The 16057-nt window shown below is 49.9% G+C and overlaps 2 protein-coding genes across 3 annotated transcripts in view; one reads left to right on the forward strand and one right to left on the reverse strand.

Annotated features, from left to right (window-relative positions):
- Positions 1-460: 460 nt before the first annotated feature.
- DCP1 (decapping mRNA 1) lies at positions 461-3358 on the forward strand. 2 transcript variants are annotated; one of them, XM_033476345.2, is made up of 4 exons: positions 461-911; positions 1190-1670; positions 1760-2233; positions 2314-3358. In XM_033476345.2, the coding sequence occupies exons 1-4, from the start codon at positions 703-705 to the stop codon at positions 2548-2550; spliced, it is 1401 nt and encodes a 466-aa protein (XP_033332236.2). In that variant the 5' UTR covers positions 461-702; the 3' UTR covers positions 2551-3358. The 2 variants fall into 2 exon arrangements, with proteins under 2 accessions (XP_033332236.2, XP_033332237.2); XM_033476346.2 differs by having other exon boundaries at positions 463-911; positions 1190-1643.
- Positions 3347-16057, reverse strand: part of LOC117223819 (BMP and activin membrane-bound inhibitor homolog) — a 30532-nt gene continuing 17821 nt past the window's right edge. Inside the window, exons 2-3 of the mRNA XM_033476355.2 lie at positions 5219-5491; positions 3347-4481 (exon numbers count right to left, since the gene is read on the reverse strand). Of these exons, the coding sequence (XP_033332246.1) occupies positions 4225-4481; positions 5219-5491 (530 nt within the window). The 3' untranslated portion in view covers positions 3347-4224. The remainder of the gene's footprint in view (positions 4482-5218; positions 5492-16057) is intronic.

Below are 16057 nucleotides of genomic sequence, written 5' to 3' on the forward strand. Positions count from 1 at the left end.
CTCGCGTAATGCCGTCCACGAGCAAGCAACACGGCGGGATATCACCAAAAAATCACCAGAGCTTCCGCACGAATGATCGGGCAACCTCGGCGCGAGGGACTGGTGCGAGCAATGTTAAACCAAAAGGGAGGAAAAAAGAAAGCGTTAACGTTCACCTGCCGCATCGTTAGCCGTTCGTGTCAGCGCAAACTTACCGTAAAGGCGGAAAAGTAAAAATAACTTTCTCCGGGGCTGTAAACGGGCGTTTATATGCATTTAATGATATACGGACGACGCCTGTATATTGTTTGCGGTATTGTTGGCTTGAATTTTCAAAAAATTCCGACCGATTCGATTGGTTCCCAGAGGCTGGGGGAATTCTCCTTTTTCGCTCGGTCGGCCATTCCGTGCCGTCGGATCGCGCCCCGTCAAGCCAATCGGATCCGTGCACTATTGGACACAAAAAGGAAACGAAGCGTCGGCATTCTGTGATGATGTTACTAACTCGCAGATGTAACAAACGGTATCAACCTTAAAATCTAGTATGACGTTTATTATACAAGCAGCTGCTTGGGTTCCATCAAAATACGGTACTGTTAGTGATCGGCTAGACCGAGAGATCTAAACCAGTCAACGGATACACTGCGCTGTGCGACCGTAACCGAAAGAGCGTGCCACGATTTTTTCCGCGCCGAAGTCCACCGAGTCCCGAGAGAGAACACGATGACGGACCTAACAGAGCTACGAATGAACGTGGCCGCTCTGAAGCGGGTGGACCCTTATGTGAAGGATATCCTAGGGACCGCGACCCACGTAGCACTTTATACGTTCAACGCGGTCAATAATGAATGGGAGAAAACCGACATCGAGGGTGCTTTATTCGTCTACTCGCGAAATGGCGAGCCGTACAACAGTGTACTAATCATGAATAGGTAATATACAATTATTCCGTATGTTTTCACATAAAACGGTCGCATCGCGACCTTGAAACCCGCCGAAAGGATCCCCGGGGCACGATAACGATACTTTCGACAACGGAATTTTCGAAACCCTGGTATTACATTGCCATACCATGTGCTATAGCAATAGCTCTGATGGAGGTTAAAATTCAGCAAAATGTAAACCACTGGGGACCTCTTTGGATCCTGGATAGAACATTATTTTCCCACCTATGTATTTCTCTGTGCATCATTCACGGATTTTTTTACAGATTAAATACCAATAACCTAGTGGAGCCAGTCACGCAAGGCTTAGACCTGCAACTGCAGGAGCCCTTCTTGTTGTACAAGAATGCTAGATGCAACATATACGGTATCTGGTTCTACGACAAAGAGGAGTGCGTACGCATCGGTGCAATGTTGAACAAGCTTGTGAAAGAGTCAGAATATAACCGCAAGACCAGCAGCAAAGCGTCTGCTAACATAAAAAAGAGTACTGGACCTAATGTAAACAATGTCGACATATTTACCATGCTCAGCAAAGCTCAGAAAGATTTTAATACTAATAGAAATAGCAGTGGCGGTGGGGAAAGCACGATCGAAGATCTTGGCTCCAAGTCCCCGATAGACACCCCCACCGTAGAGGGCACTTCCGGGCCTCTGACTGCTCCATTAGGTCCAGATGTTACTTCCCAAAGTGTGATGGACTTCTTTGCCAAGGCAAAAGTTAGTACTCCCATCAAACATAACCAGGTTCCAGTATACGAGATTTTTCTTTACAAATTATGGTACATATGGTTTAGGCCGGGCAGGAACAATGTTAGCTGTTGCGATCTTTTTAGGTGAACACAGGGGTGTTGGTCGGGGAACAACCGACACCCGGGGGCGCGGCTGCTAGCGAAAGCAAGCCGCTGCTGGCTCGGTTGATGTCTCATCCAGCGGCTCACACGGTGGAACACATCGAGAAGCAGCACAGATCGATCACTCCGCAACCAACTACTAACACTCCTCAGCAATCGCAGGCTGCGCCTTGTCAGACGGGCGTAGTCTCTTCGACCCGATCGAAACGGCGAAACAAAACGTCCTCGCAGCAGGATTCAATGATATCGACACCGATATCCACGAGCCACAACGTGACGCCATCTGCCAATCAAAACGCGACCGATACGAACGGCACTGCTGGTTTCCTTAGGATACAGTCGCCTACGAACACGTCCTTGAACTCCACGAGCAACCACCAGGCCTCAGACATTGTCGTTGGCTCTAACAATTCGAATCCGCTCGCGTCTCTGTTCGCTCATGCATCTGCAACAACGGTGAGTGGTCTGCCGTACGGCTAGATCGTAGAAGTTAGGGATATATTTGAGAATCATTTTCTTTCTTTCCATTGAATCAGGCTTCGGAAGAGACTGTTCCGTCAACCACGTTGTCGGGAAGAGGATCAGCTCCGGCATTAATACCTCCAGTTATGTTCGCCGCACCTAGCCCCCCCGAACCACCGGTCAGGCCTTTAGAGCCACTGACGAGGAACCAGCTTCTGCAGGCCTTCAATTATCTGTTGAGGAGCGACCCGGATTTCATCAACAAGCTCCACGAGGCTTACGTGAAATCGTTCGGTGAAATTCTGTCCTAAAGCCGTGAACTGTTAACGTGACGTAACTGGAGAACCCGTTATGCGGGTTATGACGGTCGACCGTGCGGCAACGAGGGAACACGGCCGAGTAAAACCCTGGCGTCGTGTCCCCGTTGTGTGCCGGCAGCTTTAGCACATAATTCGGGCTGCGAGGAAACATGAGAGAGTCTCTCAACCGAACACACCGACTGGCAACGCCCAATTTCTGCTTGGAGGGAGGGCGAAGGATATAGATTATAAATGGAGATACATACCTTAAACAGTATTTTTATAAAGTAATACATTTTTCTCCCAAGGAAAGTGACCGAGTAGCTGGTGGGAACGCGTTAACAAGGTATGGAGTAAGAGAGCGAGAGAGAGAGAGAGACGACGGCGTAACAAGCGAATACACATACACACAGAAAAAAGAGAGAGAGAGAGAGAGAAAGAGAGAGAGAGAGAGAGAGAGCGACATGAAACACTTCACAACACTTTCTCACACATACACAACACGTGAACAGTACGGATAAACGAAATACGGAAAAAAAACGAAATTGTCAGAGGAGACATACGGCGAGGAGGAACGTGAAAATTGTACGATTTTAAACTGTGATGCCAAAACATTTATATTATACTAGCGTTTTATGGTTACTACTATTTCGGAGACAGAGCGAAAGAGACAAATTTTTCTGAGCCGATCAAATGGAATACCTATTTTACAGAGTAATGACATACCCCCTCCTATATATCGGGTATTCGATATGGTATGTGTATGTAATTAATAAAGTAAAAAAAGGAGCAAATAAATAGAGACCGATTACTGAAAAAATCGTTTCAATGTATTTCAAGTCGATCGATTTACGCATCGATATTCATCATTATCATCATCATCATCACCATCATCGTCATTCATCATCATCATCATCATCATTCCCCGTCGTGAGTAAAACACGCGTTGCGAAACAAGTATTGGCGCTCGGTTACGCTAGATTATCACAATACAGTAATGTTTATATGGAATACGATTAATGTGTGACAAGTACATGGTGTACTAGGATCATTTTCCGGTGGAAGATGCTCTCTAACGCGCGGTTGGTAAAGCTGTCGCCTCCGGATGTAGGCGTGGCTTTGTTGCCTTTGACGGAACCAGATAGAATAGTTAGCACCCGTGCCGGTCGATCGTGGTCAGGGAAATCATAAAGAAAGAGGAAAGGAAAGAAAACGAGACAGACATCAGACTTTTATTGTTCTTCGTTCGTTCCGTGTTTCCCAGCCGGAAATAATCGGCAACTCCTCCCGCCTCGAAGCACCGATCGCAAGTTCACGCCGCCTAAGTAAACGTTACCATCTCTAATACGATAGAAAATACACAATCTATTTACATTGCTACAATATAAGGCGATATCATGCGTCTCCGTTGTCTCCGTTACACGAATCATGTACAGAGGCAGGCCCCTTTTACGGGCCTTCTTCTACTCCAGTCGATCATCCGACGAGATATCGTCGCCGGTGATCGGCGCACAACACGCAGTGTTATAATTTACAGCAGTCGCTTGTTTTCTCATTGTTTCGTTTGTTTCACAAAATTCACAGCCAAGTGGAGCCATCGTTAGCCCGCTAGCTTCCTATAGAATATAGTCTTTAACTATGTTCGTCCGTTGGAACACTCAAGAACGTCTTTGGAAATCGCCGGTTTCAGACGAGAGGCACTTTCGGTGGTCCAAGCAACGGGGGCCCGTTGTCCGGCATCCGATGCGGCCCCAGTTTGTCGTTCTGCGTCGGCACAGGCTGCAACAATCGCATCGCCAGGCTGGCCAGTATCAGCAGAACGATTACGCCACAAATCGGCACCGCGATCGTCGCAGTCTTGAACCAGCCGTCCGTCGACTGACCCCCGTGATTGATCGGCTGCACCGGGCTCAGGAAAGGTCGCTGGTCACCGCCGACCAACACTGCAACACAATGAGACCTTCGGTAACGACACCGCCGCTCGCTTCTGCATAAATTTATGCGAGAACGCTTCGTTATTCATAAATTCGCGCAACCTTCGACTTTCACTATTGTTTCGCGAATCAATCGCGTCCGAGACTTCCAAGTCGCGGTTTACCGTGCCGGCAGAAAGGTGAGATGCGTGCAGAAAAATTTGTTACGTTCGCTGCATCCTCTACGTCGACGATTCTGCGGCAGTTAGAAAAAACGCCACGTGTCGCAATTTTAAGAAAATGTTTACTTAGTTACATTAATTCAGCCGTGGATTACAGGATTTACCCGTTTGGAAGCATTACCGAACAGAGCTTTAAGCGAGAATATCTCGAAAGTGAAATGCCGATAATGTTTGCTAATGTAACAATCTCCACGTCGAAAACGTGTCGAACGCGAGGAAACAACGCGTACAGTTTCGGAATAGCCTAAAGACGGTTTACGGGCCGCAGAACACGCGAGGCTTGATGGAGAACACGCGGCGATCCGGACACCCAGGTAGCCGATTACCCGCGAAAGCGTTTAATCAACTACATTGTAAAAAGCCTGGAACGAGTTGCTTCCACAGGTGGTACTGGTGCGATGCATTAAAAAAGGGCCGGCTCGTTTTCCGTTTCGTGTGAGGTCGGCGAGGATCGGGAACGATGTTTGCGGCGAGTTCGATCGTGTACGCGGTTTTATTATCGAACGAGGCCGCCTCTCGTCTCACCTTGGAGGGTCTTGTTGATCCTGTTTCTCATCGCGGGACTGTCGACGTGGTTGCAGAGATCCTGCTCGCAACAGAGGTATCCCTTGGGACACCGGCGCTCCTTGAAGCTCTCGTCGAGGCAGCCGCCATTGGTGTCGTGGCTGGCTCTCAGAAGCGAAGGATTCGCGTTCGACGGCAGCTCGGTGAAGCAGCCCCTGCCGCGGCACATGTATCCTTGGGGCACGCATTCCGGCTGATTGCAGTAACACGTCACCTCCCGCACGTCCCGAGAATCTGTAACAAGCGCCAGGCACCGTGTTTTAATTAGCTGGCCGTTACGATCGCTGCTGGCGAATCGCCTTGCGATGAAACGCGTAAACGACTGGGAACAGTGCCCTGTTATCTGGCGAGCGAAGTCACGCAAGGGCTTCGAGTTCGTAAAGCGAGAGAGAAAGAGAGAGAGAGAGAGAGAGAGGAGAATAAGACAAGATGCAATATTAAGTGGCCATCGCGCGTAATCGAGGATCAACGTTGCTTTCGCGAGGGGAAATTCCCGTGGATTCTTTCTCGAAATCGCGATAACGCGGAACAAGACCAGCGCGGAGGAATCGTCATCGACGATTAATCAACCCCGCGGTCTGATTAATGATGCAATAGCATGGGTGGTCCGCTGCATCGCGGTCTCACTCGATACAGAACCGCAACAGCGTGCGCAAGGATCGTCGAAATTATACGGAGCGGGGCGACACGCGGTGCTCCGCTAATTGATTGCAACTCATCTTTATTTATACGACCTGGCCCCGATAAGACCATTCGAGGATGCGCAATATAATTCCAGGAACGATCGGGGTTTTCGCGTTCCAACGTCCCGAGGCACTCGCTGCGTCGATAGTCGGCGGCCGCCTCTAATGAGTAGCCGACTGAAAGTCATAAAAGATTATACCCTGCGCGTCGCAACAGGTAGACACGCGGGCCTAGGCTTTCGTTTACCTGTCTGCCCGGACAGCCGTCTTCCACGCTATTGTTCGCGAAAATGGAACGATCGAACGCCGACACCGATGAACTGAATTTTTATCAAATTCTTACGAAACTCTTACAAAATTCTTGCTATCGTTCGTTTATGCGGAAGACGGTAATTGCGTCTGTTCGGAAAATTTATAACACTGGACTGGTTACGCCAAGATAATGTTAACCCGGATTTCTTTGAAATCGAAACAGAATTCTTCTGTCGTCAAACTTCGAGAATGAAAGTAGATGAAGGCACGCAAGAAACAAGAATTGTCTCGTTCTGATCTGAATAAATTAAAGGCTTGTTATTCCCATAGAGCAACAGACGTTGGTCACTTTTTACTACTGCATTTCACGCGATCACCGTGTAACACGAGAAAGGATAATAACTTAATGTCGCGCCGTGTCGACGAAATCCGGGCGCAAAGTGTTAAAACAATATATGCGAAACTGGCCGTGTTGACCGGCTCGTTAGGTTTGTGTAAATTTGTAGTTGAATCGAGGCAAAGAAATGCGAAAGCCGGTGTACATTTTGTGTAAAACGGAGTGGCTGGAAGAAGAGGATCGGAGGTTCTGGAAGGAATCCGCCTGGAGGAACACGGCCGATCCGCTGGGACCGTGCTTGACGTAGCGTAAATATACATTACACGGCCGGAGTAGAGTTCTCTCTCCCCGCGGTGTGTTAATGAGGGCCGTACGAAATAAGCAAAGAGACATGGAGCAGTTCGCGGTGACTAACCATCGTGCCGCTTGTTTATTATGATAATGCGGAGCCATCTTTATCCGTGACTTTACTCTTCCCCTTCGGTCGTTCCCCGGCCTCTGCCATCGTTCCCCCCTCTTCGTGCTCGCAGCCACGGTCAACGGAATAATTGACTCGGCTACCGCGGATTGAACCGCGCGGCCCGATGTAACGAAATAATTCCGTTCTCGCGATCGGATATCTGGCCGCGTAGGATCGGCGACAAGGCTCTTTGTCCCGTCCTCGAACGCGCCGCGCCGCCGGAAGAAATCGAACAAAGAACAACCTCCCGCGACGATTAACCGCGGTACAGTTGTTTATTATGGTAATGCGAGGCCATCTTTATCCGCGACTGCGGCCGCTCTGTCTCCGGAACCCTCCCCCCATTAAACGACCCTTTCTCTCTCGACAGAACCTTCTTACATTCTCCTCTTTCTCCTCGGAGTTCTTGCTAATAAGCCTGCAGCGCAGCCTTCCTCTCTCTCCCTCGTCTCTTCCTTCTCTCTCTCTCTCACTCTCTCTCTGTTACTCTCTCGCTCTCTCTGCCTTCGTCTCTCTCCGGTCGACGAAGCCCGGCTCATCGGGGAATAAAAAACGCTAAAACAGCCGAGTCACAAAAGAAAGATTAAAGTGGAGAGAATATATGGAGAGAGGCATGCGGCCCTCGGCTGTGTGCATCGATGCCGTTCGCTCGGCCCATTGGCCGGCTCTCACGAGCCCTTCTGGTGCGACAGAGAACGCAAATACGGGGGGACAGGGGCGGAACAAGAGGACCGAAGTTTTTAAGAAAAATCTCTGCACTCTGAATTACGCAAGGAGGGGGAGCACCGCATCCGGATGCGCCACCGTCTCCGGAAAGCCCCGGACGCTGCACCGTTGCACCTCGAAGAATCCCCGAGGAATTGTTTACTGGCGGCGTAGCTTGTAATATGATTGAAATATTCGGGTTCCGTTAGCGTATGACAAGGAGATCGGAAATTTCTCCGAAAGGAATTTGTCTCGTCTGGAGAAGGACCTCGAGAGCCCGGGAGGATCGGTGCGGGAGAGACGAGGAGAGAGACAGAGAGAGAGAGGGAGGAAGGGAGAGGAGGACAGAGACAAAAGGAGCTGCGGCGAAGGGCCTCGTGTGCGTTTAAAATAAAAAGGGAAAAAGGGGAAGCAGCGGGAGGTCGAGGAGGCCCGGGCAAAAGAGAGATACGGCCGACATGCCTGGAGCCGAAGAAGACCCGTCCGAAAACAAACAGACTGCTTCGCGGGGTCGTTCGTTATGCGTCCGTGGCATATTAATTATTTCTCGACGGTCTACCCCCCCCCCCCCCCCTCTCCACACGCCCATATCGCTCGTGTTTCTTTCTTTTACATTTTTGCCCCGGTTGCCAAACTATTGCGGCCCCGGGAACCACCCCGAATCGATTCCCGCGGATTCTATTACCCCGAAATGCCAGACACGACGGAGTCTTCGGGACAGAATCCCAGAAATTAGCGAAAGCCGGTCCCGAATTGAGATCATCGTTTCACGATCGACACGTCGACCCTTATCAACCGCTGGCCCCGAGGAATTTCATTTCTGTACCGTCTGACGGAGTCAGGTCAGATGACTCTGGAATGGTAAAAATTGTTCGAAAATATATCAATGAAATTTGTAATACATTTTGTTTTATTTATTAGATGAAATATGCTAAAATAATATCTTCGGGATAAAACCCGGATAAAAATGGAAAACCATGCGAAAAACAATAAAATAGATGAAAGCGATACTTTTCAAAGGATTTGTGTAAAATATTCCGCTCAATACACATAAATCTTACGAATTCAGATTAGTGCTTTAATAGAATTTGTGTAATATTGCGTAATATTTCGTAGAAACGTTAAGACGCGATAACGTCTACCTCGGACAGAGAAATATCAATTTATGAAGAATCTCGCGGAGTTGTCTAGTAACATCGAGCTGCAGTGAATTCTCGGTGGCTCCGAGAAAATATTTAAATAATGTCCCTCGACAGGAACGCGGGGAAGGAAATTTCAGCTGGTTTGATAACGTTGTAGGTCCCGATTTATGTAGATGGCGGAGCGTTCAGAGGGGCCGCCGGTGGCTTCTCTCTCTCTCTCTCTCTCGAAAAATAGAGAGCATGGACGCCGCTGACAAAAAAGGCAGACAGCCATTGACGAACGTCCACGGTCCCGTGTGTTTTGCGCTCGTAAAGCTGTCCGATTTCTTCGTGGTCGTCGGATCATCCCGGCGAATTCCCGGTATCGCGTCGTCACCGATAAAAGGTTTTAGCGTGGCTTCTCGGCGAGGCTTAACCTTTAACTCACCGACGTACGATAGCGTCGTCGATGCTTGCTCCCGGGAGCCGAGACGAGACGTCGGATCTATCTAACGAGATACACGTGCTGTAGCATGTAACTTCTACGCTGATAAGCTTGTTTATTTGTCGATGGAACACGGCAGCAGGAGTAAGGCGAGGAAGGGTTCGACATTCGTCACTTATCCGGTATGAAATATTCATGTATGCTGATCGAGCTTAAACAAAGCCGCCACCCCGCGAGGGGGAGGGCCCGGCCACGTTGTTATAATTAACTAATTAATCGAGCCTCTCGATGCGATCGCCGCGCGGTGGGGACAAGAGCCACCCAAACGCGACCAGAAAACATTTGCCACGAAGGCATCGATGAAAGTACCGAATTCCGCTCTGAATATGTATCAAAAATCGAGAATGAAAATACCATGAAAATGAAATCCAGAAGGTAACAGCATCGTAAATTATAATTTTATATATTTCGGTCAATTCGGGGCGGGCAGTCTTCGACGTTTTACAGCCGCATTAATAATTCATAAAACTGGAAAAATATTATACCACGCTGCGACCCAAATGTTCAGTTAACTGTCTGCACAGATTTTCTTTTTTTTTTGTAAATTCCGAGGGCATTTATGAAAGGGGACTTAATTCCGCTTTCGGACGCCTTTCGCCCCACTGCGCGCCGGTTCGCGGCTAATGGGGCTTCTCGGCGGGCAGACCACGCGCGGAATTATTCCCCGGATCGTTACACCCCGGGAGTGGTAATTGCGGATCGAAGGCTCGCGTACGGGGTCGCGGGCCCCGGATCGAAAGAAACGGGAATCGATATCGGCTAACGAGTCGGTTTTCAGCGCGGGCACCGAGGCTCGCGCGGTCCGCCGAGGCCCAGGCCAGCGCGAGGCGAGCATGCCCGAGGATAGAAAGCCGTGCTCGACGGAAACTTGATTTGAACGAGGCCCGTTGTATATGCAATTAGAAGAGCGACGACCCGCGCGCGAGTCTGTGTACGTGCGCGGCACCGCTCGCGGCCCGCGCCGTACACCATCGTCCCGGAATGATGAAACTAATGAGTTTCTCCCGGACTCCCTCGAGTGTGTCCGTTAATGCACGTACATTGCGTAACAAGCCGCGAACCCGACCGTTCCTATATGCGTGCGAGTTGCGACGAGTCGCGTCCGCTCTCGCTCCGATCGCGAGAGGATTTTATTTCGTCGCGTCGCGATCGAGCGGCGTCCGCCGCGGCGCGGCGAGGCGATAATCGCATTACCGCCGGCCAATTACGGAGCGAGACCGCGAGCAACGTCGATAGCGTTCAATATCGGATTTTCTAATTAATTGCGACGGCGACGCCGGTCGCGTTACGCAACGACAATTAGCCATTAGCCACGGTGTTACAGGGATCGTCACCGACAACTGACCGCCGTGCGCGGTTCGTTCGCTAAAACGTTGATAAACTCTTTTTAATTGCGCGAGATCAGTCGCTGATCGATCTGGTCGGTCGTAATTTAGTCTTCAAACCATGTTGCAGCACGGTGTCCTTTCCGGAAGCTTGTTCTGGCTCTTTTGAGAGCAACGTAGCCACGCCTTCCCTAGCGAACGTTCGCGACTTGCCCCGAGCACTTCGAGTAGGCGTGGCTTCTTCACTCTCTCTCTTGTTTTATTCAAATAAATATAGAAAATGTATACGCGATATATTAATCATAAATACGACTTTGAAGACGTTTTTACAATTTTCTAAAACGCTAAATCCATAACATGTTTATATAAAGACCGACAGGGTCTGTGGGGACGCACGACGAGCAATTGCAATGGAAAATTTTTTTTCCGTCACTTAAACGAATTAAGCTCAAATTGAAATGTCGGTTGCTTCAACGTTCCAGAAGCTGTGGTTCGGATTCGAAACCCGCTGTACGAATCGCAGAGCAAAAATCGCAAAAGCTGACCGAATATTCCAAGCAACTCCGTCGATCGGCCGAAGCCCACGTGTCTCGGGCTTGTCACTATGTTGAACCGGGGCCACGGTATCTTCGGTCGAAATCGCACCGGCGCTCGTTGATAGGAAGTTTCGACACGGCGCGCAGCTTAATTGTTGATTCCGTCGGCCGCGTCACGAGGCAATTGTAATACAGCGCGACGGCTCCGCTATCTTAATTTCTAATTAGCAGCGTCCAGCGTTCTGAATTGCCGTAATTAGTATTCCGTCGCGACGGAAAGCGCGTTGGTGGGCCGTGTGCGCCGCGACGCGTCGAGTTTCACGGGACGCGGTAGCCAGTTCTCGATTCGTTTTAGTGCCGATGAGGAAACAAAGTCGTCACGGCGAGGAGCGCTCGTTCGGACAACCATCGGGGATTACGATGGAAGATTGCGAACTCTTCGGGGAGACCGGGGCTCGCGTGCATGCGAGACGAACAGACAGGGAGAGGAGAGAAAGGGAGAGAGAGAGAAGGAGAAAGAGAGAGAGAGGGATCGGTCGTTTCTCAATCGTAGCGGGCTTTGTGCGTGGCTGCGTCGACGGCAGGTCGTTCGACCTGTTGAGCAAACGATTGTCCTCCGATAATGGGAGATCCGTTGCGGTTTCCAGCGGATCCTTGCACGCCACGCCGGGTCCTTAAGTCGTTGAACTGAAACCAGGCCTCTGCCGCGACCCGATTAACCCTTCCGATGATGAATCGCGCCCGGAACGATAGCCAGAAGCTGCCCGCAGCGTCGCTTCTGCAAACAACTCTGGCCTAGCCTGACGAGGCCCACCGGGTTCACGGTTTAATTAAAATTTAGACCAGTCGCGCGGCGCCGCGTCTCTATTTATTAAATAGGATTCTTCGAATAGATTGTCGACGCCGCGGGTTTTTGCACGCACCGCTCCCGAGATAATTATGGAAAGCGTATTGGAAATCGGCCATGATATACGACAGGTTGAAGTTCAACGGCGGGGGCTCTCCGTCAATGTTAACGCCTGGCTCCGTCCGGCCGATTAGAAATTAATATTCCGAATAAATTTACATAAGAACGGCGATAACTCGCGGCAAAAGACGGAAACGGTGTCTGGGTGCCTCGGCGATGTCCTTATGCACGTCGGAAGCGTGGCTTTAACTGTTAACTGCATGATTTGTCCGTCATGAATAACGCGGGCCCAATTAAAGGCCTGAGTAATGGCTGTTTCAAACGAACTGTTTGAAGCCCCGCAAGAAATACGAATGTAATATATGCGCTGGTCGTATCAGAATCCGCCGTGTATTTAATATTTCATCATCGGAGCCACCGAATCGAACGAAATGTCGTCCCTGTTTCCTACTGTATCGGGCTTCCAGAAAATCTAAGAAAATTGCGAGCTGCTTATTACGCTGTCTAGTGTAACAGAAAAATGATAACCCAGCCAAACGTCCAAATTTCTTGTTAAACGCAACACCGTGGAATACATTTCGACTGCGGATTTTATGCGTTTACGGCAAGACCGAGTAGATCAATCGCAAACCAATAAAACCATATAGAGAATTAAAAAAAGGATATTGCATTATTTGCAATTCATTCGAATGATTAAAACCGCGGTCTAATTACGACTTTCTTTTAAAGAACGAATAAGGCACGACTTTGCTGCACGACCGACGACTCGAAGCCGTCGCGACCCTCGTCATGCATCCGCAGACCGTATCGGTCCTAATATAAACAGCCCGGAGATAAAGACCCTAACGGCGAGCTACAAAGTAACGTTGTCTTAAAAAATGCAAAGAAGCAACATGGAAGATAATTTTGGTATTTATCAGATAAATCCGACGTTATCGTAGCGGAACTTAACGAGCATTGTGCTTCGATGAGGGTTGCAATTGGCGCGACGGGATAGCAAGCAAAGACTCGGCTGTTAGGTAATTCCAGCGTTGAATTGCACCGGCTTTACCACGACAATGACCATCGGCCAGGAGCGCAAGGTCGGCGTCCACGCGATCGAAATCGCAATCAGGCGAGGCACGGTGCAGCGGTGTCGAGAATTATAAACGTTTGTTGCAGGAGGACGAAAAAGGGGGTCCCGAGGCGAGTCACGTCCTGGGCCACCGCGGGACACCTGTTCCCGGTGCGGTGCGGCTGCGAGTGGGCTATGAACCTGCGGAGTTATGCGCAAGAACAAAAAGGACCGGGACGGTTTCCTCATCGACGCCGAAAGGAGTGGCCACCGGCCGTCGAGGGCCGAGAAGGTAGAAGGTGGAGCCCGGACGAAGGAAGAGAGAGAGAGAGAGAGAGAGAGAGAGAAAAAGAGAGAGAGGAGACCGAGGAGGACCGGTCCCCCCGGCGAGTTCCCCGAGAGATTCGTGAGAAACTTTGGCCGAGAGCGTGCCGCTGACGGTATTCGGATCTGTAGGAAGAAGGCAAAGAGAGAGAGCTGGCGTAGATCGAGTGATCCGCGGGATCGGCCGGCACCGGATACCGAACAAATTTCACGGGCCCGTTATCGGGGCCCATCGCTGTCTCCGATTGAAGATATTTTTCAAACAGCTGGAACACGAGCCTTCCGGTTGGCCGGCGTACGAGAAATCGGTCGGATAAGCGAGAGGAAAAGTTGCGAAACGACGACGAACGTTTCATTAATTGTCAAGGATAGGAGAGGGCTGGCTAATTGGCTCGTTAAATTCGATATGGATAGAAGTTCTTTTCGGACGGCGATATTTCATCGGTAATACGGCCCGCTGATCCAGCCGGTGGACAGACGTCCGATAAAAGCTGTAACTAATGATCCCCATTAAACGGGGACCGGGTACCGCACGAATTCGGTCGATTCTTCATTGACTCCCAGCGAAAGACGGCCCCGTGTCGCTCTCCAGGAGGTCTACGATCGGTTTTATTGCCGCGGCGAGGGTATTTCGGACCTCACGGATTATCAAACCGGCGAGGATATGCCCGAGCGTTATATATAATCGTGAAAGACAACAGTGCATCCGTTTAATGGGTCCCGAGGCTTCCTCTTTCTCTCTCTCGTTCTTTCTCTCTCTCCTTCTCTCTCTCTCTCGCTCTCTCTCCTTCTCTCTCTCGCGCTCTCTCTCTCTCTCTCTCTCGTCCTCTCCCTCGCCCTTTCTCCTTTTTAAGGAGGATGACTGGTCAAGAACAAGGCACCGATTAAACTTCTTCTCCGCTCGAGAATCCACGTCGTGTACCGAAGAACCAAAGCCAAAAAAAGAGACACAGGTATTCCAGAATCTTTTTTCTTTCCTCTCTCCGAGCCGTAACAAGAACGAAATTAATTTTCTTACCAAGCGTTTTCGCTTCGAGCGAACATCCACCGTGTCACGGCAGTGCTTATTACAGTCGACCGGAGATTTTGGCTGCCATCCTTTGGAAACTCGGACATTTCCTCGAGTTTCCTGCCTGGCGCCTTTATTTTTGCTCGCGGTCACGGGAACACGAGAATCGCGGATTTTTAGAAAACTCGCACTATTTCGCGAGTTTTCTCGCCGCTTCTTTGTCGTTTATTTTTAAATGCAATCGTGGTGCTGCTGGAGCAAATAATTGCTCGATCATATTCTCACGGTACCGTAAACGTATCGTAAACATCGTTTTTTTTTAGAAGACTCGAGCCTTTTCTCGAGTTTTTCTGCCCACATCAATATTTCTTAAGGACGCATTCCACCTTAGAACCTTCAAAAGAATCCAGTCTTTTTATCTTTTTTAAATTCATTTTTAGTAAACCCGAGTCACGACGAAGTCGAAAATCATTGGTTTTCTATCCTTTTATGTATCGTAAACGTCGATCTCCGTAAAACTCGGAGCAACGGTTAAGTTTTCGTGCAGCCGCCTCGCTGGCATTTTTAATTGCACCTACCCGGTTAAAAGATGGCCGGTCACAGCAGGCTGAGACGGGCATACAGTATCGGGGACACAGTTTGTCCGGTGTACAGCGACCATAAAATACGAAGCGGCACGGCGTAGCGGGTTAAAGCAATTTCTACGGTGGACGCAACGATGCAAAGCGTTTCGCCGCACGGACGACAAGTGCACCCGCATAATGGGCCGGTTTCTGCCCCCACCGGTGGCCACCGGATCGCCGGGCCGACCGGGAGGAACCGGGGCTGCTCAATAAAACTCTTGGTTTTCGTGCTGGGACCGTGGGTCCTTTGCTCTCCCCGTCGGCCCGGGGAGTCCGACCGGATTCCGGGCCCGTGGACGCACGAAGAAAGACCAGTTAAGTTCTTTATTGACGGTGACACGAGCCGAATCAATTTCGTCCACGGGTTCTCAGGTGACGCAACGTTACGGGGTCTCGGCTCCCGAATCCTTTCGCGCCGAATGCCACCGAACGTTGCATCACGAAAGGACCTCGCAAGACGATAACAAACATCCTGGGAGAAAGCAGGGAGTCCGAGGGATATTTCATAAACGGCCGTAGAGAAAAATGGGTACAGTAAATTCTCCCAAATCTCCCCAAACCACGCGGCTCGATTTTACGATTGTTGATAATCGACGAATACAAACGAGCCGCAAGGCTCGAACGATCGTATCACCTCTTCCCAAATTGTCCACTTTCATAGCCAAGCCGAGGGACAATGCGAGAGAAATGACCGCGGCACAGAAGTTTTTACTTCCAACGCGGTACAACGCAACACGAGCGCACAGTTGAATGAAACAGTATTCTGGAAATAATGAAATAACGTCCACGTATTCCGATATCTCGGACAGCGAAGATTTGTCATCGCACGCAAGATCTGTAAAATCGCGCTGCGGCCATCTTGTTGGACTCGATACTCCAATGCGCGTCGCCGGGCTCCGATCGAGGGCTGTCCTCTCGGGATAAGGTAAATCAGCCCGCGGGTAAATCTGTATCGGAGA

This window comes from Megalopta genalis, chromosome 4, assembly GCF_051020955.1.
Source record: "Megalopta genalis isolate 19385.01 chromosome 4, iyMegGena1_principal, whole genome shotgun sequence".
NCBI classification, from domain to species: Eukaryota; Metazoa; Arthropoda; class Insecta; order Hymenoptera; family Halictidae; genus Megalopta; species Megalopta genalis.

What these genes read in the sequence shown, in the direction of transcription:
- DCP1 (XM_033476345.2), top strand. Translation starts at nt 703, where the DNA reads ATGACGGACCTAACAGAGCTACGAATGAACGTGGCCGCTCTGAAGCGG. An exon ending in AGTGTACTAATCATGAATAG is followed by an intron (nt 912 to 1,189) that starts GTAATATACAAT and finishes ATTTTTTTACAG; the next exon opens with ATTAAATACCAATAACCTAG. An exon ending in CTCATGCATCTGCAACAACG is followed by an intron (nt 2,234 to 2,313) that starts GTGAGTGGTCTG and finishes CCATTGAATCAG; the next exon opens with GCTTCGGAAGAGACTGTTCC.